General features: G+C 42.9%; 1 protein-coding gene across 1 annotated transcript in view; it reads right to left on the reverse strand.

The window, feature by feature from the left end:
- The window catches only part of GPC3 (glypican 3), a 420,774-nt gene that overhangs the window by 127,383 nt on the left and 271,393 nt on the right, over positions 1–21,998 (reverse strand). Inside the window, exons 4-5 of the mRNA XM_019426957.2 lie at positions 14,562–14,695; positions 2,701–2,826 (exon numbers count right to left, since the gene is read on the reverse strand). Coding sequence (XP_019282502.2) covers positions 2,701–2,826; positions 14,562–14,695 — 260 coding nt within the window. The remainder of the gene's footprint in view (positions 1–2,700; positions 2,827–14,561; positions 14,696–21,998) is intronic.

Genomic DNA, 21,998 nt, shown 5'->3' on the forward strand with positions numbered 1-21,998 from the left:
ACAGGCCTGGGAAGAAATTCTTTTGAATTAACTAAAACTGGATCATCTGATTTTGTTTTTCTTAAAGAGCAATAGGAGATACATCCATCAGGATTACAACATTTGGCCTTAAACAAACACAACAATAGAGAAACAGTATTAGCACCTGATATATAGTAGGTGCTCAAATATTTGTTAAATGAGTAAATAAATGAATACATTAACAAATAAATGTACTGTCAATTAAAATTTCTTCTTTAAGAACAGACCATGGTTAGGGGTGCCTGGGTGGCTTAGTCAGTTAAGCATCTGACTTGATTTTGGTTTAGGTCACGCTCTCACCATTTGTGAGATCAAGCCCTGCACTGGGCTCTGTGCTGTCAGAGCAGAGCCTGGAGCCTGCTTCGGATTCTGTGTCTCCTTCTCTCTCTGCCCCAATCCGGCTCTTGCTCTCTCTCTCTCTCTCTCAAAAATAAATAAATATTGGGGCGCCCGGGTGGCTCAGTTGGTTAAGCCTCTGACTTCGGCTCAGGTCATGATCTCACAGTTTGTGAGTTTGAGCCCCACGTCAGGCTCTGTGCTGACAGCTCAGGGCCTGGAGCCTGCTTCAGATTCTGGGTCTCCCTCTCTCTCTGCCCCACCCCCACTTGCACTCTGTCTCTCAAAATGAATAAACATTAAAAAAGTTTTTTTCAATAAATATTTTAAAAATAAAAAAAACCAGACCATAGTTAGAAGATATGCTGCTTAAAACAAATTAGTATTCAGGAATTGTTCATTTTTACCCTATTAGCATACCAGTGGGTAAGTCACTGGGATGGTTTCTCATGAAGCTTATGTAAGAACCACATATTTGACCTGTGGGCATTTTCTTTTTTTTAAAGATTATATTGTTTATACCTGTTTTAAAGCATCTGCTTTTTATAAAGCCAAATACCAATGGCTTTTCTCTGACACTTTAAAAAAATATGTCATAGCAGTTAAGTACATTTTCATGATTCTACTTAGAACCTGATGAGCTTTTAGGATGATAAATATGCACGATTTCTCCAGAGTGGAGTGGATGCGTGGGGCCATTAGTCCCTGTAGCCCGATTCACGTTTGCTGGAGGCAAGTCGATCTCCCTGCAAGTTCAATGACTCATCCAGGGTGGCATGCAACTTCAGTCTCATTAGCACCTCATTCTCACTGTCCCAGGTCAGTAACACGGCTTAGTTGAGAAATAAGCGGGTTTTCAGGCATGTGCTTGGGAAGAGGAGAGGTGGAGGGGGAAGGGAGAAAGGGAGAAGGAACAGAAGAAACCTGGATTGGGCTTCTGGTATGTGCCAGCCGGCTAGGGACTTTACATTCATGACCTCACCTAATAGTTATAACAGCCCTGTGAGATGCCCTTCCCTTATGGAGGAGGACCTTGGGACTGTCTAGGTTAAGTGACTCACCCAAGGCCCCACGCGGTGAGTAGTGGGACAGAGATACAGACCCAAGTTCATCTGGCTCCAAAGCCTTCCTCTGTCCATTACATTACATGGCTAATTCATTAGCCATTGAGCATCATGACCTGTCCTGATGTTGGTCCCCACTAGACTATAAGCTCCTCAAAGCAAGTAACTTGCCTGTCTTCACCCTCATATCCCTAGCACTAACTTGGTGCCTAACCCACAGGATCTCAAAACATAAATGTATGAAAGAATGAATGAATGAGAAAAAAACCCCACAGACTGCCAGAGCAGAAGGGCTCTAATCCAACCACCTCACTTTTTAGACGGGGAAACCAAGGTTCAGAGAGATTAAGTCACTTGCCCTAGATTAAGCAACTCTTTAGTAAAAGATTCAGAACCCGAGTTCAAGTATCTTCTGTATTCCCCCTTACAAGATGCTGCCACTTGGGACAGGTTTGGAAGCGTGTTCGTCAGCTCCACATGGTTTCCTAAGCATTCTCCCCCTCCTAATTTCGTCCCTTAATCCCAAACTGTTCCTTACACATGCGAAGCAAGGGAGGTGAGGAATGCCACGAGCCCACTAGAACGAAAGCTTCGCCGGGACAGGAAATTTTGCCTGGCTTGTTCACTTCAACATGACTGGCGCTTAGAAGGTGCTCAGTAAATATTTGCTGAATAAATATTCTTTCCTTTCCAGCGATGAGCAAATTCTTCATAGATGACAGATGTTAGCACAGATTCTATTAACACTCGGTGATCAACCATTTCAGCAAAACTGCTTGATGAAATGGCACTCCTCTTTCCCTCCCTATTCTTCTTTCCTCCGTCTTCGTCTATAAAGTGGGGGAAATAATGGCATTCATTCCAGAGGACTGGTGTAAGGATACAAAGAGTTAATACAGACAAGCACTTAGCATGGCGCTTCATATGCCGTTAACTCTCACTAAATGATAGCCATTGGTATGTATGTGATTTCCTCAAACCCCTTAAACAAGGGTCCACATAATGAGGCGATGCAATAAGCCAAAGTTGTTTTATGCTGCACACCTTGTAAAATGTCCCTGAATGCACAGTTCTCTACATGCTTCCAAGTTTATAAATTCTGTAAGGGCTCTAGGTTACAGACAGCATCTGGCATGTCACAGATGCTCACGTGTATGTTTTTCCTAGAAGTTTTCTTCTGTAATTAATGAAGGCAGAGAGAACACGTAACTAACCTTGAGATGAACATATAATGATTCTTTCCCAAGTTCTGCTATATTTAACATTCAAAAAAGAGTACCTCTCCACGAGTTCTTGTCCATTCCAGCAAAGAGTGTCGTTTTCAGCCACAGGACTGTGGCTGCAGACGTAGCCAGGCAAAGCACTATAGAAGCTGATGAAAGATTTCAACTTCTGAATTAGTTCCCTGAAAGAAAAAGAAAACATCTGTGCATAAGAGGCAAGTAAACCCAGTATGAGAAAAGTTTAATTTCCTTATCAGCATGACAGAAAGGCTCTGCCAGGCTGATTAGAGTCATAAATGATTTTAAAAGACATTCTAGGCTACAAGGCCACAATTTAGTTTTAAAAAAAAATCAATAAAATGATATTAGGGAAAAAAAAAGTTGTTTGCCATATAAGGTGCCTCTCCTATCAGAAGGATGATTTAATTCCAACGTTCATTTTCTAGCACGTTCAGCTTCCATTGTTTGTTCAGAATGCTGTTACCTACATTCTCAAAGGTGCTGATTACAAAGCACACTGGAGCACTACATATCTTTCGGTTTCTGGGTGTAATTGAGTGCATTGATTGTAATTTACAATGCTATTACCCTAGAGATGGCCCCTTTCCATGCAGGCTCGGGCTAACAGTTGGAGATCACAATTGCAGGGTGCTCAGAGCACTGTAGGCGCTATGAAATTCTCCTGACAATTTAGTCAGAGAAACTCACATCTGCTAGAGGAGGAAGGTTTCTTTGTTCTTTGTGTGTATATGTGGTGCCCATGGGTGTGGGGGGGAGATAGGAGGGAGTGAATCCTAGTATGTTTTATTTATTTGCTTTGGCTTTTATTTTAAATATAAGACAAATTGTGTGTGTGTGTGTGTGTGTGTGTGTGTGTGTGTGTGTGTGTGTGTGAGAGAGAGAGAGACAGAGAGAGAGAGAGACAGGGAGGAGGAGGAGGAGAGAGTGAGCACATTATATATGCAAATATGTATCAATACACATACTCACATTACCCAGCAAAATTTCTGGCCTATTATTTTGTTTCAGATGTACAGGGACACACAAAATAAGGCGCTACAGACTGGAGAGAAGTGGATACGTTTATAAAGAAATATTAAAATATCTATACAATAGATGTCCGCTGGTAAACAAACAAAAATAAAATACTCCTTATTTTTCTAAAGCAGTGTTGTTGGTAGAAAGGAAGTTAAAGCATTCTTCGTAATCAAGGCTATCTTAAGTCTCTACTAAGTTTTTGGAGACTCTGGCCAGGGAATTTGCTGGCAGTGGAGTAATTATTCAATACTGTCTCCAGGCTAAGAATGGACTGGCCTGATATATAGGCCTCTGGAGGAGCCAGAGGCCTGAATCTCATTTGGACACTGGTGGGAGTCCTGAGCCCAGAAATGCCTTCTGGGGCTTGCTCTCCGATCTCGCCAAAAGAGGAAGACTGGTGGAAATTATTTTCTTGCATTTTTCCACTTTGCTACTATAAAACGATTCATTTCAACTGATGATTTGGAAGAGAGAGCATGCTTATAACACTCAGCACATCTTCACAAAGGCTAGGGGCACGGTAAAGCCAGGGTGATGGAAAGAACAGTGCGAGAAAGGGTACTGGGATATATAAAACTTCTGATACCCCAACAGTTGCCTCCTGCTATGCTCAAACCCCCTCGCAGCCTACTTCTGGGCACTGAACTCCATCACCTTCCAAAGTGAAGAGGCTCAATACAGGGCTCTGAAAATAAAAGTCAACATTATAGTTTCTAACAGGAAAAAGATGGGTTCAATTAACGCTAATAGGAGAGATGCTCTGTTTTACAAGGTAATAATACAGTTCCCAAGAGTGGAAACTGAAAGACTAAAGGCTGAGGCTGAGTAATCCCCCCCACTCCATGAGGAAATGGAATATGGTCATTAGTCTACGGGGGGGGGGGGGGGGCGGGTGACGGCCTGCTCTTTAATGAAAGAGTTTCCTTTAGGCCTCCTCCTACCTCCAAACTCTCTCTGAGATAGCACGTGGGAAGAAAAATTGAATTCATGGCAAAGCCTTCCAATTGAACTTCCCTAGAAGTTTAAAAAAAAAAAAAAAGGCTCTGAGCTTCTCCCCGCCCCTGAACCCTCACAGTTTCCCTGGATGATCATAAAGGTCACTGGCAAGTTGGAGAAGATTCACAGAGGGTCTGCCTAAATGTCAAGGGGATAAGGGGCTGCCATAAACATAAGACCTCCCACTTTCCAATGGAAGGATATTACTCGGTGGGGTCGAGATAAATGTCTACGAAAACCGCAAAGAATGTGAATAATGTGAACACAGTCTGGGTCATCAAATTCTAGAACTCAGGGGAATCTCTTTGAAACTTGAGCAAGGTAACTTGGGGACATAAAAGGACATCCCATGTCATAGAGTACTCGTTACTGCCACAGGACATGCAGGATGGACCTAGGAAGAGATTGTGTTTTAAAAACTTGCTTGTGACTTAGTTATTTTGAATTTAGAGCACAGTTTCATTTAGTGACCGTGCTATAATGCTGGTTGTATTCTCAGAGCTATCCTGTAAAACCTGTTAGGAGTGGTAGGTAAGAGCACTGATTTTGGAGTCTGGCCCACATGAGTGTCGAATGCCAGCTACTCCCTTACTTACTTAGCAGTGAGACGTTAAGCAGATTCTAAACTCCTCTGGGGCTTAGTTTCCTTAACTGTAAAATGAAGCTAATGATAGGCTGCTATGATGACTACTTGGGACAATGCATGTAAAGGGTGTAATATAGGACCTGGCACAAAGTAATCCCCCCATAACATTAATTGCTGCCAATATTACCATTACTATAAGCCTGTAGAATATAAATATTTAATGAAATATATATTATATTCCAGAAAGTATGCAAGGTAATTAAGATATTTTTCGCCTTCCAGATAACTATTTTTTTTATATGCACAAGATGAATAAATCCTTCATCTTTTGAGGTGGTTATTAATAAGCATAACCATGTTCTCTCCCCAAATATTTTTCCTGGGATTCTTCTTCAACGACCAACTGGCTATTGGGCTGGGTAAACCCCTGGACTAATCTGGGATAGCAGTTTGAATGGTCTTTGCCTGGTAAGATGAAGTCAAGTTAAACATCAATTAATCCTCAGGCAATGCAAATCAAAGCCACAGTGAGATATCACTTCACACCCACTAGGATGACTACATTAAAAAGGACAATAAAATAAAATAAAATAAAATAAAATAAAATAAAATAAAAAGGAGCGCAAGTGCTGGTGAAGATGTGGAGAAATTGGAACCCTCATATCGTGGGTGGGAATGCAAAATGGTGCCGCTGCTGTGGAAAACAGTTTGGTGGCTCCTCACAAAGTGAAGTACAGGAGTTACCATATGACCCAGCAATTCCGCTCCTAGGCGTATACCCCAAAGAACTACAAATGAGTGCTCAAAGAAGTACATGTATATGTATGCTTATAGCAGTACTATTAGCGACAGCCAAAAGGCAGAACAAGACAGGGGTCCATCAACCGATGAATGGATAAACAAATACACAGTCCATACAATGGAATATTATTTGGCTTTCAAGAGGAATAAAGTATTCATATATGCTGCAACATGGGGGAACCTCGAAAACATTATGCTAAGTGCGATAAGCCAATCATGGAAGACCGCGTATTATAGGATTCCATTTACACGAAATGTCTAGCATAGGCAAATCTATGGAGACAGAAGGTAGATTAGTGGTTGCTTCTTAGGGTTGGTGTGGGGAGATGAGGAGGGTTGAAGAATGATAGCTAAAGGGCATGGGACTTCTTTTTGAGGTGCTGAAAATGTTTTAAAGTTGATTATGGATTGTGGTGAGGGTTGTACAACTCTGTGACTATACTAAAAACAGTTGAATTATATACTTTAAATGGATGAACTGTATGTTATCCCAGCTTTATTGAGATATAACCCCCCAAAAAGGGTTGAGAAGAGGTGAGCTACATCTCAGAGGAAGAGAGGCTTGTCTCCTAGGAGGAGCAATGCCCACTGGGGCAATGGAAGGAGCCAGATGTGCATGGGCATGAACTAAGAGCATGAGTGAGGAGGGAGAAAAGAAATTTGCAGGAGCTGTAAACAATGGTTAAAATCTATTTCTTCCTTCATTTTTAAAAATAAGGCCTGTTGGTGGGGCACCTGGGTGGCTCAGTCAGTTACTCATCTAACTCTTTTTTTTTTTTAATTTTTATTTATTCTTGAGAGAGAGAGAGAGAGTGGAGGAGGGGCAGAGAGAGAGAGAGAGAGAGAGAGAGAGAGAGAGGGAGAAGGAGAAGGAGAAGGAGACACAGAATCCGAAGCAGGCTCCAGGTTCTGAGCTGTGAGCACAGAGCCCAAGCAGGGCTCAGACCCACGAACCGTGAGATCATGACCTGAGTCGAAGTCAGATGCTTAACCGACTGAGCCACCCAGGCGCCCCTGCATCTAACTCTTGGTTTCAGCTCAGGTCATGATCTCACCATTCATGTGCTCGAGCCCCGTGTCGGGCTCTACGCTGACAGTGCAGAGCCTGCTTGGGATTCTCTCTGTCCTCTCTCTTTGCCCCTCCCCCACTCTCTCTCTCAAAATAAATAAATAAACATTAAAAAAATAAGGTCTATTGGTTTTCTTTCTCATTGTAAAAGACATATATGCTCACTATGGAGAATTTAGAAAATACAGAAAGATAAAAGGAAAAAACAATCCTATTCGTAGTCTTACCAGCCACAGATAATCACTACTAATATTTGGATGTATTTCCTTCTAGACTTGTCTCTCCAGTAAAGTTTCATGCTTTTTTTCCCTAAAACTATTCTTTTAAAAAAAAAAAAATTAAGATTATTTATTTTCAGAGAGAAGGAGAGAGCATGAGCAGGGGAGGGGCTGAGAGAGAGAGAAAGACAGAATCCCAAGCAGGCTCCATGCTGCCAGTGCAGAGTACGACGTGGGGCTCGAACTCATGAACTGTGAGATCATGACCTGAGCTGAGATCAAGAGTTGGATGCTTAACTGACTGCACCACTCATGCACCCCACCGTAAAACCTACTCTTGATAGACTTGTTCGCAGATTTCTTTTTGGTTCTTGGTGTGTACTATTCACACTAGAATCCATGGTGCATTTGATTAGAAAACAATCTGAGAGGGGCACCTGGGTGGCTTAGTCGGTTAAGCGTCCGACTTCAGCTCAGGTCATGATCTCACGGTTTGTGGGTTCGAGCCCCGTGATGGACTCTGTGCTGGCGGCTCAGAGCCTGGAGCCCGTTTCGGATTCTGTGTCTCCCTCTTTCTCTGCCCATCCCCCACTCATGCTCTGTCTCTCTCTCTCTCTCTCTTCCTCTCTGTCTCAAAAATACATAAACATAAAAAAAAAAAATCCAAGACTAATGGAACAATTGCAGGCTCTCAAGTAATTCCCAGGGCTTCTGGGGTGAGGCAGTGTCCCCCTTTGGGAGAGCAGAGAGCAGGGCTCCAGCCCATCTAGCCAACTGGCCAATACCTTTGAGTCCCCCAGTATAGTGTGGCGGTACCTCGGGGCAGGCCATTCCTTCATGTAAAACCTTCTTCTACACACGGTGGGGAAATAAACCTTTGGGCTCCAAAAGAAACTGGGATTTTTAAAAATAAATCCACACATACTATTTTGCAGAAGAAAGACTTTTTAAACTGTTGGAGAGTTAATGAGCTTTTCAAAAGAGAGCGACAACAGGTGATAATGTCCTCTGACACCACAGCCCTGAAAGCAGCAGAGTGTGACAGGGGCAGTTTACCTCCTGCTGAGTTTACTGGGCCTCTCTCATTTCCCCTCCTCTTTGTCACTCATTCCTAAACTCGATCTGGCATGGGAATTAAGGGTGTTTTACTTTTATCTTTTCTTTTAAAAAGGCTTCATCCCTCTGCTTATAATTTTAAAAGGAGGCAAGGTAAAGATCTCCATTTCTCTCTTTAAAAGAAAGCTACCTGGAACGAAATTAGGTGACATATTAATTAGCCACATATGACTCCGTCCAGATTTTTCTTTGTGCTAGGAGCCCATGGCAGATAACAAAAGAACCTCCACCCATGAACGAAGGCAGTCAGCTCAACTGAATTGTCTCTAAAAAAAAAAAAAAAAAAGAAAAAAAGTATGGACAATTAGTTGCCCAGGATGGGAAAAGCAATTTGATTGAAGGAAATGTTCTTCAATTCCAATTCTACTTTATTCTAATACGTGCAGGCCAAACATACCACTCGACATGGAAAGAGTAAAGCCTAGGGCTCACTTAGGTCAAACCCAACACTTGCTTACAGCAGCCTGCTCGGGGGGCAAAAAAAAAAAGAGTCTCTTCATAGAGCTTTCCATTCAGGGTGTTAAATGTGGAACGAAAGGGCAGGGCCCCTTTGCATGCACGAGCCATTTTGAAATATTGCGGGCCGGGTGCACGTGATCTTCCCTGGAGGGCTCCCACTGTCCTCAAGACGAGCGTCCCCTTCTGCAGTCTGGGGGAGGGGATTCCCTTGGCTTTCTTGTAGTGATTTGCTTGGGCGGGCATCAAAGCAGCACTAATTGGAAACCACTACAAGTAAAAACAGCCTTTCATCCCTGACTGCAGATCCTGAACTTTCCTCCTTTATCATTAAGGTTCTTGTTTTCTTAATATAAAGTAATAGGAGCTCATTATTTTCTTTTTTGAAAAGCAGCTGAAAACCCAGAAAAGCACATAAACTAAAATAATTATAATTGGAGTGATGCAGGATCGTGTTTAATTCTGTGGCAGAGAACCTTTCACAGTCTGAACCCCAACTGTAACTTTCTACCATTCCAAAGATTAGCCCGTACTTTTTTCTCAGGCTGTTCCCTTTGCCTGGAAGGCCCTCTTTTCCCTCCCCCATCTGCTGAATTTCTAAGCTTCCGCCAAGGCCCGGCTCAAAAGTTACCTTCTCCAAGAAGCCTTTCTCGACTTTTACAGGAGAGCCGCTAATTCCCCCAGCTGCGGTGCTGCCATACTTTTGGACACAGCTCTGCTATGACATTAGCCCGCAGTGTATGGAAATGATTTGTGTGTCTCCCCCTAACTAGGCTAGAAGCTCCTCCTATTCACCAGAGTCTAATCCGTACACAATGCTTAGCCTATAGATGGTGTTGACAAATGCTGAAAGAAGCAGGGCCCTATTTAGGGCAGAATGACTTGTACCAGAGCCGAGACTCGTTGATTCACTCAGGACATACTTTGTTGTTTTGTTCAGAGGGTGGAAGGCACCACTGAGCTTACAAAACTGCCTAGCCAAACCAGAGCAGCGGTCGGAGAGAGAGTGGGAGTAAGCATTGATTTTGGACCAGGGAGCTGAGATCAGCTTTTGTTCTTTTCTTTCTAGGTCATTTACTAGTGTCACCTAATCCATTGCCCCTTTAGACCAAGTCAGAGGGGGAGAGGAGGAGGGGCCGTGCAGGAAGGGGAAGGGTGGGAGACACAGATGTAATTTCACAAGGGTGGAGGGACCGTGTGACTTTCTCACACGGTGGCAGTTGGGCCAGCAGCTTGGTATACAGGGGCAGGATGGACTGTTTCACTAGAGATTTGGGGCTTGGAAAAAGGGCAGATGTGGCTCACGCGTTCGACCAAACTTGATCGGGCTACGCGAATGACAAAGCAAACATCATATGGGAAGTAACGAAAAGAGACATTCAAGTGGGCAAAGGCTGACGTCTGAGAAGCGTTGAAGACCCAGAGCTGGAAAGGACTACGGAAATCACATTTCTTCTTTTCTGATTGCTACTTGTGCCTCTTGTCCTATCCTGTTTTAAATGTGATGACAGATATTTTCAATATTTCCACCTTAACGGAACACTGAATCCCATCCACAGGCCACCAGTTGAGTATCACGCCGCCTTTAAATTGAACTGTGCCATTTCTGAGATTAGTTGTGTGTTGCAAACTACCCAGTTGGGGGCAGACAAAACAAACAGATGACTTCTGAATGCTACCAAAGGAATCCTGCATCTCTTTGTGTGTTGTTATTTTAATAAGGCAAAGGGCTTTTCAACTCATAATCAGATTCAGAAAGCTTGCTCGCAACCTCCACGGACTGAATGCTACAATGGGTGTCAGGGGTGCTAGAGGCACATATATTTTTTTGGACAGTGTGAAATGCTGTGCAGAACATACTGAGAAATTTACAGAGGTGCAAACACTCTTCCAAAACAAACCCTCCTAATAACATCAGATCGCAGGGGCCAGGGCATTGAGCAAGAGATCTTCTAATCCCCAACTCTCCCCTCTCCCTGAGAGGGTCTACAGTGCCTACCGGAGGGAGATAAATGAAATCAGACATTCTCCTCTTGTTTTGCTTTCTTATTCTGCCAGGGAATTCAAGAAGAACGGCTCCAACTCGGAGAAGCATCAGAGGACAGGTTCATGTTCCCAACACCCAAAGGAGTCCTGCCTGACCACCACTTACTCAAGCCTACAGGCTTTGTAGTATTTTTACCATCTTTTCTTTCCTTTGGGGTTAGCAACAATCTAAACAAAGTGCCCAATCTGGGTGCCCGGCCAAGAGCCCATTCATCACTTTCATTTTTCCCTGGAGGAATCAGTACCGTAGAGCCCTCTCTGGTAAGGCAATAGGGAATGGGTCCCACAGAGCCCAAGACAGAGGCCATGGCAGAGGGGCCTTGATAAAGTAAGACCTCCCACTTACTCATAAACGTGTCTAGGTTGACAGGGTAGTCTCAAAATGGGGCCAGGTCGGTGTATTTAGTTTGAACAAGTTCTGCGTGTGATTCTGTTACAAATTCATACACCACCCTCTCCGTGAAGGCCCGCTCCTGACTCCCTGGGCAGAGGCTCTTTGTTCCTATAGGTTGCGTCTAGGGATAGACTCCGAAGATTCTTTTGCGTTTATAAAACTTGTTTGGAATTATTTGCATTTAAGTCTGTTTCCACATTAGACTGCTTTGGAGAGTTGAGACTGTGTCTTGATTTTCGATGCCCAGCACACATTCTGGCACATAATAGGCATTTCCTAAATTTCTGCTCAGTCAAATGAAGCAATATATATAAAGTACATATTGTCGTATACTATTATACAAATATAAACATATTACATTATATTACGTTTGTAATATATAGATATAATTTATAATTTAAAAATTCCACTTATTTATTTTATTTCTTTTTTAAAAGATTTTATTTTTAGGGCGCCTGAGTGGCTCAATCGGGTAAACGTCTGACTCTTGATTTCGGCTCAGGTCATGATCTCACAGTTCGTGAGTTTGAGCCTTGCATTGGGCTCTGTGCTGACAGTGTGGAGCCTGCTTGGGATTCGCTCTGTCTCCCTCTCTCTCTGCCCGCCCCTCTCCCGCTTGTGCTCTCTCTCTCTCTCAAAATAAAGAAGCATTTAAATATATATACAATAGGATATAATTTTTTTCACTTCAGTCCAACATGCAAGGGGCTTCCCCTAGTTAAAGATCAAAGACTGAGGTTAATTTCTCAGGTGGTTTGGGCAGAGAGTAAAAGCAACGGAGAACAACGGACAGAGTCAAGTCAGGGTTACAGAAGGTCTGGAGAAATGACCAAATGTTGTCTTCCCAGAAAGACAAAAACCTCCCAAAGAAACCCTATGGTATAGGGAAATGGCTGCCAAATATTTTGGGGCCGGGACCCCTGTGGTGGTTTTTAAATATGTCCGCAAATTCTTTGATACTCCTTCCTTCAAGAGGTGGAATTTAATTTCCCTCCCCTTGAGAGTGCACTGGAATTGGTAACTCACTTCTAACAAATTGATGTCAGAATAGATGGCATGTCACTTCGCAGACTAGGTCGGAAGAGACATCACAGCTTTCTGCTTGCTCTCTTCCACGGATCACGTATTCTGGGGAAGCCAGCAGCTGTGTCATGGGGACACTCGCGAGGCCCGTGTGGTGAGGAAAGGAGGCCTCCTTTCAAAAACCAGCACTAACTGGGCTAAAATGTGTAAGTGAGCCTCCCTAGTCAACACTTCATATGACTGCAGCGCCAGAAACTGACCGAGATTTCTTTAGAGACTGAGAACTACCCAGCGAAGCTGTTCCCAAATTCCTGACAGAAACTGTGAGGTTAATAAATGTTTGTTGCTCTATATAGCTGTTTGTTTGTATAACATATATTTGATATTTATTGCCTAGAAATTAAAACTCAGGAAGATTTTATTTATTTATTTATTATAAACCAACAATGAGCCATTATATGTTAACGTAAATAGCACTTATGAAAAAAAATGGTGAGAAAGTGATACCATTTTTGCATTTTTACAGAATATCTTTAGCCTGGCTTAACAGGAGACAGCTAAATTCTCCCAGTGGCTCCCACATTCAGTCTGTGGCAGTGCACTGTTTTGGTTGAAGTATATGAACAAAACCCCGCTTCACATGGATATGGACTTAGCAAAAGGAGAACCTCACAGACTCCCTGGAAGCATCTCTGGGACTTCCTGGGTCCCTGAATCACAATTTCAAACTGCTGCTACAGGGAAACTAGAAATCTATTAGGTTGGAAGTCAACAAAAGAGAAGAAAATGGGATTTCTGAAATGCTCCTGGTGGGGGGACTCTCTCTTGTCACATTCCAAACTGGATCATGTAAGACGAAGAATTATTACTTCCCAAACTCCTGTAGTAAATGGATATGAATGGAATAATCTAGCTCACATCTAAGCTGTTGCTTATTTCATCTCTTAATTTCCATCTCTTAATTTTTCAGTGTCTCCCAATTCCCTCAAAGTCATCAGGAAGCAGAACTCATAGCTAGCTATTCTTGAGTCAGTGGCAGCGTGGGCGACATGTGCAGTCCTTTCTGGAAGGCAGTTCTCCCAGATTTGTGTTAGGAGTCCCATCCGGTGTCTACTCCTAATTTGTAACCATGAAGCTAGAACATGGAAGGAGGGAATCTCGGTAAAGGAGGAAGAATGAAGAGAACGAAGAGAATTTATGAATGAAGGAATGAAGAGAAGTTAGTCCCTTGACTGCTGTCTTAAGAAATAGAAACAGAATCCTTCATTTTATTTATTTTTTAATTAAAACACATTTTAATGTTTATTTATTTTTGAGAGAGAAAGAGAGAGGGAGCTGGGGAGCGGCTGAGAGAGAGGGGAATAGAAGATCTGAAACAGGCTCCATCCGGTCAGCACAGAGCCCGATGCGAGGCTCAACCTCACCAACCACAAGATCATGACCTAAGCCAAAGTCAGAAGCTTAACCAACTGAGCCGCCCAGGCATCCCTGTATTTTTTTTACGGTATATTTATTTATTTTTGAGAGAGAGAGAATGTGAGAGAGAGCAGAGGAGGGAGGGGCAGAGAGAGAGAGAGAGAGAGAGAGAGAGAGAGAGAGAATCTCAAGCGCTGACAGTGTGGAGCCTGATGGGGGGCTTGATCCCAATGACCATGAGATCGTGACCTGAGCCGAAATCAAGAGTTGGACACTCAACCGACTGAGCCACCCAGGTGCCCCGTGAATCCTTAATTTTACATACTTAAAAGAATGGATATAGAATGCACAGTATGTGTATACACGTGAGTGTGTCTTGTCAGTTTCTCTCTGGTCAACTTGACCTGGAGTCACCGTTAATACCAGGAAAGTCATAAATGAAGCCATAAACTTGTGAGACCAGATCATAAGCAGAAAATGTTTTGTTTAGTCAATAAATGCCTTGAATAGAGAGGTCCATTCCACCTGTGTTGCTGTACTAGATATTTACATATGGTAACTTTACATTTAAATATGGCTTACATATAATACAGTATCTTTTCTCTTTAACATTGACAAATGGTAGAATTTAATTAATCAAATGCTCTACTCAGAAGAACTAAATAATGTGTATTTAAGAAGCTTCACTCCAAAGGCTTTTGACCTTAAAGCAATATTGTTAATTGTATGCTGAAATAGAGGAAAAAAATCCCTCTCACCTTCTTCGGCTGGATAAGGTTTCTTCATGTTCTACATGAGCAACTTTTAATACCTTCTTGTCAATAAACAGATCTTCAGGATAATAAGCAGATCTATATTGGCGCTGTTGAGAATGGGCACATAACTTGCCAATCTGAAAAAGAAATGCAATATAATTATATGATACTTTCACAGATATGAGAGTAGAAACAAATTCTGAAATGCACTTCAATTTCTTCCCCAATTTCTTTTTAAAGAGGAGAACGAAGCTATTACTAGAGTCAAAAAAGGTGATATGCTTTTAAGGCAAAGAGCCCATCTGTGGAAAAGGAGGCCGAACAGTGTGGTAGTGGGCTCTGAGCAGAGCCTATTCAAAGATTTCCTAAGATGAAAAACGCTTTTCCTCTATAGTGAAGTACACATTTGAGAGGACCCTCTACACAGGACTTGCGCTACTGACACCTGTCAATGGCACTCGGTATTTATTCGTATGAAGAAGGTTCACAGATGGGAATTGCAAAGCTTAGGAGAAACTGGTGTGGGAGATGAGAGGGTGCTACAACACAGCCTCCATGCAGAGTGTTCCAACTCTTGGGAGCATTTTGTTATAAGACCCAAGGGGGAATATTCGGAAAAATGTCAATGTAGTTGTTCATGTGACTTTCCTAAAAACACCCAAGGGAAGGAAGAAGGCAAGGCAACTATCCATAGCCAGTGTCGTCAGCTACGAATCACGTATCACTGACTAAGCCCAGGACTGAGAGTACCATGAGATCACAGGTGCTCAAGAAAGTCCACCTTCTCTCCTCCTTTCTTCCCTCTTTTTCCCTGCCTTCCTTTCTCTATCCATTCATTTGTTCATTCCAAAGTATTTATTGGATGCCTCCTTCTAAAGCTTAGTGCTGAATGATGTGGTTCGATTGTTTATAGATTTCTTTTTTTTTCATTTTCAGACAAATGCCTAAATGAACTTCTGTATTAAAGAAGTATGCATTCACATGTCTCCCTTATGCCAGACACTAAGCTAAAAGTTATCACCCTCATCTTACAGGTAAAGAAAGTGAGGTTCAGGAAGGTTAAGTTACTTGCCTGCAGCAAACAGGTAGTGGATTCATTCATTGTGTGACTTCAAAGCTTATACAATGTCACCTCCCTAGAAGATGATCTTGCTTTCCAGTTCTTCCACTCTCCATTTTTTTAAGTTTATTTATTTTCAGAGAGAAAGAGAGCATGAGGGAAGGAAGAACAGAGACAGAGAGAGACAGAATCCTAAGCAGATTCTGTACTATCAGTGCAGAGCCCGATATGGGGCTAGAACTCATGAACCATGAGATCATGACCTGAGCCAGTTGGCCGCTTAACTGACTGAGCCACCCAGGCACTCCTCTCTATATTAAAAAAAATTTTTTTAACGTTTATTTACTTTTGAGAGAGACAGAGAGACAGAGCCTGAGTGCGGGAGGGGCAGAGAGAGAGGAGGAGACACAGAATCCGAAGCAGGCTCCGGGCTCTGAACTGTCAGCACAGAGCCTGACGTGGGGCTCAAACTCACAAGCCGCGAGATCATGACCTGAACCGAAGATCAGGACACTTAACCGACTGAGCCACCCAGGCGCCCCTCTATATTTTCTTTTTTTCAAAGGAATTCCCAGTCCTCCAAAACATAGCCAAACGTAGCCAAGGTGAATATACAGATTGTATACTCTAGGAAATATTTTAGAAACACCTAGTGAAGACCGAGGTTATACCTTTGTCACTTCTGTACCTCCATGGAATTCAGATTGAATTTTGCACACTGTTAGGCTCTCAGTAAAGGCAAATTAATTGAAACAAATTGAACGGAAGTCCTAGTTATCAGGTCTGGCACACCATTCTACTGATAGGCCATGGGCTTTGTGTGGTAATCCGTTTCTGGATTTCTCAAGATGGCCCTGACAACATTTACTAAGCTATCTATATCTTTATAAAAGCATAAATGGCATTTAGTTCGTATAGCTTTGGAAAGTTTTCCATACGTACATAAATTCTTGAATTAGAAACAAAATCTAGGGGTGCCTGGGTGGCTCAGTCGGTTAAGCGTCCGATCTGGCAGTTCATGAGTTCGAGTCCCACATCAGGCTCTGTGCTGACAGCTCGGAGCCTGGAGCCTGCTTCAGATTGTGTCTCCCTCTCTCTGCCCCTCCCCCACGTGTGCTCTGTCTCTCTCTGTCTCTCAAAAATAAATAAATGTAGAAAAAAAAATTTTTTTAAAGAAACAAGATCTAAAGCCAGCAGTAGCATCACCTCCATTGATGAAGGACAGCACCTATAGTCAGACCAGCTATTTTCAATCGTCTAATCTTAACAGGAAAGAGACAAAAGTTGCAGACACTTCGAAACACTCCGTTTGGCTGTGCCATGTATGATACTGAATTTTGCAGATGTGTTTATGAAATGCTATTTGACTTGGGCTGATATTAACTTCATATGAAGAATCTGTATCCTCTGAGTTTGCCCTCATTGGTAGCAGTCTGGTAGGTTGCTTTAGGCAAGGGGGCTGCCTGGCTGGACTGGGCAGTTCAGTCCCAATTGCTTCCAAAGCTTGTAAAGCAGACACAAATAACTGAGGCCAGACTGTGCACCCTAAAACTATGTTCAGAGAGATATACATGTTTACTTTGTCACATTACTGGTGAACATTCGTAGAACAAAACCTTGATTTTCATTCCCTAAATATCTATTTATTACTCCGCGAACATACATCAGCGTGAGAATCTATTTCACCAGGATCAAAGTACTCTTAGCACATTCAGGAGCACCGGACACGTTCTTTTGACCGACACCTGCTCCAAATCCAGCGCTGAAATCAAAATCTTTCACACATCTTCCATGGTAGCTCGTCTACTCACAAACCACAGCTGTGAAACCTGCTTCCCCATTGAAAGTCTGCCCTTTGTATCAGTGAATGCTAATTGGGCCACAGCAAGACTTTCAAGTTTCTAACCCCCCTCCCACCCTACTGGAAAGGGGTGCAGCTGAGGCAAAAGTAGGAAGGTTAAGAACAAATGAGAATGTAGCCAGTGTGACCTTCCTTCGCAAGCCACCCAATGTGGTATTATCAGGAGGGCTTCCCAAGGCTCCGTGTGGGGTAAGGGGCAAACAATGATGTCCTGCCAATGCCCCCCCCCACCCCCCATCTGAAATCTGCCACATCTTATCAGACAGGCTGTATTTTCTTCCACAAATCTACCATGACACAAATTCTTCTCATATACAAAGCATTTGTCAAATGTAGACCGCCCCCCCTTTGGGCTCTTCTCTGCACATCTTTCACCTCCACACCGTGTGAACTGTAGGTGAATATTACGAGCTCATTTTGTGAAGGGGACGCAAAAAGAAACCTTAATTTACAAAGAGACGAAGTAGTCACATTAAAGAGGTCCTTTCAGCCTCCCCCTTGGGCAACATCAGGCTATGCTAGGAGACCTGGGTCTTACTCTACAGCCGCACTTGCTGAAGAAGCACCAGCCTCCCAAGTGGCATTTTAGAACTCAGTAGCCTGCCCAGGACTTTTAGGCTCTTAAATAAACAGCGCAATCCAATTTCCTTTCACTGACTAATGTCCCTGGTCAAAGATGCGGCTATCTTGAAGTTTTGTTAGTCGGAGGGAATTTATTGGAGAGGGGAGTGTCTCTACCAATAGACCTGGGATAGAAAACCCTTTCGTTTTCCATGAACTGTGATTCCTAACGGTGCCTTTATTCACGTGCCAGAACCTGTGGCAGGGAAAGCAAGAGCGCTCTGAAGTGTTACAAGACTTGAAACATAAGAAGACCAGGCCTCTGACCATATCTAGGCCAGAAGGTCATCCTACTAAGCTTAGCACTCATTCTTTTCTAACCAGGGTCCAGAAGCACTGGCTTTGTAGATGCATGAGGAGAATACACCACTAGGGCCCAGCAAGGTATAGTGAAAAGCCCAGTAGACTAGGCATCAAGAGAACACGGGGCGCCTGGGTGGCTCAGCTGGTTAAGCGTCTGACTTCGGCTCAGGTCACGATCTCACTGTTTGTGGGTTTGAGCCCCGTATCGGGCTCTGTGCTAACAGCTCACGGCCCGGAGCCTGCTTTGGATTCTGTGTCTCCCTCTCTCTCTGCCCCTCTCTCTTGCTCGCACTCTGTCTCTCTCTCAAAAATAAATAAAACGTTTAAAAAAAAGGGGGGGGGAACTGGCCTACAACCCCACTTCTACCTGTCATCCACAACAGGACTTCGTTTTGACCTAGCCCACAGCTTCACTCCACCTGTAACTGTGGCCTCATGCAAAAAAAAAAAAAAAGATATGATATGTGAAGCAAGTGCCATATTTGATTCTGAATTCCTTTGAATAGGTGAAAATGACTTTTCAAATACAATATGTCACCAAAGATTTTGAAACCACATAAAGCATTTGGTTTGATGCAATTCACACAGGCTCCCCATAACTGACATGTCAAGAAATGCAGATAACCCATTGGTTAAAATCTAAACGTACTGATTCTCAGGCCCCATTTGCCGTTGGTTCCGGAAACTCTCGGGTGACAAAAAAACTCATGCTTGATCTTTCTCTCTGAGTGGCTCAGCAGAGAAAGTCTACATTGTAAATTTCTCAACAATACCAATACCTCACATTTGTAACATAATACCTTACCCAGCCTAGTGCCTCAGTAATACTTTCTACATCCATTCTCTGTTCTCAGCAGTGAGTTCTGCAACAACCGTCTACAGCAGAGCAGGTATTATTGACCCCCTTTTCAGAGATAAGGAAACTGAAGCTCACAACAGTTAAGGAAGTGAAGAAAAGTCACAGTGGTAGTAAATGGCAGAGCTAGGACTTGAACCCACATCTGTCTGACTCCAAAATCTAAATTTATTTGTTTTATTTTTAAGTTATCATTTTTAATTTGTGAATGTTTATTTTTGAGAGATAGAGTTCGAGTGGGGGAGGGGCAGAGAGAGGGAAACCCAGAATCGGAAGCAGGTTCCGGGCTCCGAGCTGTCAGCACGGAACCCGACATGCGCTCGAACTCACCAACCACAAGCTCATGACCCAAGCCAAAGTCGGACACCTACCTGACTGAGCCACCCAGGTGCCCCCTAAGTTTATTTTGAAAAGAGTTTCTTTTTAAGTAATTTCTACACCCAACGTGGGACTCAGACTTAAACTCTGAGATCAAGAGTTGCATGCTCCACCGACTGACCAGCCGGGTGCCCAAGTTTTCGTTTTTGATTTTTCCCTCGATGCCATAGATTTCTGTCAAGATGATAGGCTCTGGGGCTTCCCAGTATTGAGTGTGGCTCAGCTTTGTAGTCCTTTGGACATCCCATCCATAAATGGAGAAAAGTGATGATTATGAAGAATTCAAAAACATATTTTAAAGAAGGGCTACTGATTAAAGATGAGCTGAAAACTGACATCCAATCTCAACCTAAGTTTCAGGCAGTATTTCTAGTGGAGTGATTTAAACTCTTTGGCCTGCCAGGTAAGAGTCTATTAATAGCCATACTAAAACACTGGATGTCCAGTTCTGTGGGAGATGCGGTTCCTAATTGTGTCCAGCCTGTGCTTGCTGCTTGAAGGATGTCCCTGGACCCTGACTAAAGTCAGACTCTTGGATTGGCTACAAAATCTATAATTCCTACGGTATAAACCAGGTCTAGTCTGATGACTGGCCCGAGTGCATTCCTTATTTCCCCCAAATGGAGATTCCAGGTTGATCCTATGGCTACAAAAATGCAACAGGTTTAAGTCTTTAGCTGTAATACCCTAAAAGATGAGCAAATGGGGAAGGGGTGCAAATACATTAAAGAGTATCTCCAACTCTCTCCCACTCTTTTTTTAATGTTTATTGATTCATTTCTAAGAGAGAGAGGGAGAGAGAGAGAGAGCAAGTGGGGGAGGGGTGGAGAGAGAGGGGGGACAGAGGATCCAAAGCAGGTTCTGTGCTGACAGCAGTGAGCCCCATGTGGGGCTTGAACTCATGAACTGTGAGATCATGACCTGAGCCAAAGTCAGACACTCAGCCACCCAGGCGCCCCATGCCTCTCTCCCACTTTTAACTAGCCCTAACAGATGTATTTTGCTCTCAGTTGTAAAAAATCAGATGAAGGAAAGGCTTTACATTTATTTTTTCAAAGTAAACTTTATGGCGAAAGTGGCACTCAAACTCACGACCCCAAGATCAAGAGTTGCGTGCTCTACCGACTGAGCCATCCGGGGTGCTCCAACATTTTCTTTCTCAAGAAATAAATAAGAGGTGTGTGTGTGTGTGTGTGTGTGTGTGCACGCTTTAACTTACATGGCCCATAATAGGAGGAGGAAGGGGAGGAGGGAGGCAGAAGGGGAGAAAGAAGAGGGGGAAACAGAAAGAGAAAAGTTTCCATTAGTGAGTCTGTAGGAGAAGAGCCTCAGATGCATCATACTGTCCTCGGAAACTGGACAGCCTTTGAGGAAGAAGTTGGCTGTCTCACCGAGTTGTCCTCTGTGATCAGTACATCGCCTTCCCTCTCAACAGCTTTATCTCAGGTCGCCAAAACTTGAGGGGCTCCAGAGGGTCTCTGCAGTTTTATTTAATTATAGAATGATTTTTCTGCTAGATTCCAGCTGATCACTGTGGTCCCAAAGAGTGCTTTTCCGAGAACTGTCGCTAAATAATTGGTGTAAATTTAGTTTTTGATCGTCAATGGATTCATCAGAACACCAAAGAATTAAAACATAAACCTTCCTCTATGGTTATGCAATTTAAATACCCAGTCTGATCCCGCGGTCCACTCTAAAGGAGTATTACCTGTGCCACCTGTTTTAGGGTGCTGCCTTGGGGCTCGGGGGTAGGGTGGGGTGGAAATTCCATAGGTTTCCAGCGGAAATACAATAATGAACTCCAGTTCATTCTGTTGAATTGTCTATTACACTGTTGCTCAATTTCGTTTAATTAAATCTTAAAAGTTTTAAAACAAAATATACATTGAAATTATGTGATATACAACATAAACTTTTTAATAGTAGTAACCATGCCCATTTAACAATTCTACAGGTATAATAAAAATGCTAATATATGTTAATGTTTAGTCTGTGGTTAATGTTTTGTCTTGTTAATTTCCCCAGGGCTTTTATTACTGATTTAAATCTGCCACACTACTCAACTGATTGCATTGCCTCCACAAACTGCATGAAAGTAGCTCAAATGAATACTGATTAACAGAAATGAACAAACATTTGGCTGGGCAAACCATTCTTATTATATGCTTGTAATCATTACATACATTTTCTTACAATGAGATGGGCATGGTAGTCATTTTCTCCTCATTTTTCCTACAAAAAATATGCATATGAGCATTAAATTAATTTATAACCTTGTACTTCAGGAAGCACATCATGATTAATTAACTATTGATTGATCTGGATATAGAGCACAGAGGATAATGAACAGACCTGGTGACA

The sequence above is a fragment of the Panthera pardus genome, unplaced genomic scaffold, assembly GCF_024362965.1.
Source record: "Panthera pardus isolate Hobbes unplaced genomic scaffold, ASM2436296v1 HiC_scaffold_27, whole genome shotgun sequence".
Taxonomy (NCBI): Eukaryota; Metazoa; Chordata; class Mammalia; order Carnivora; family Felidae; genus Panthera; species Panthera pardus.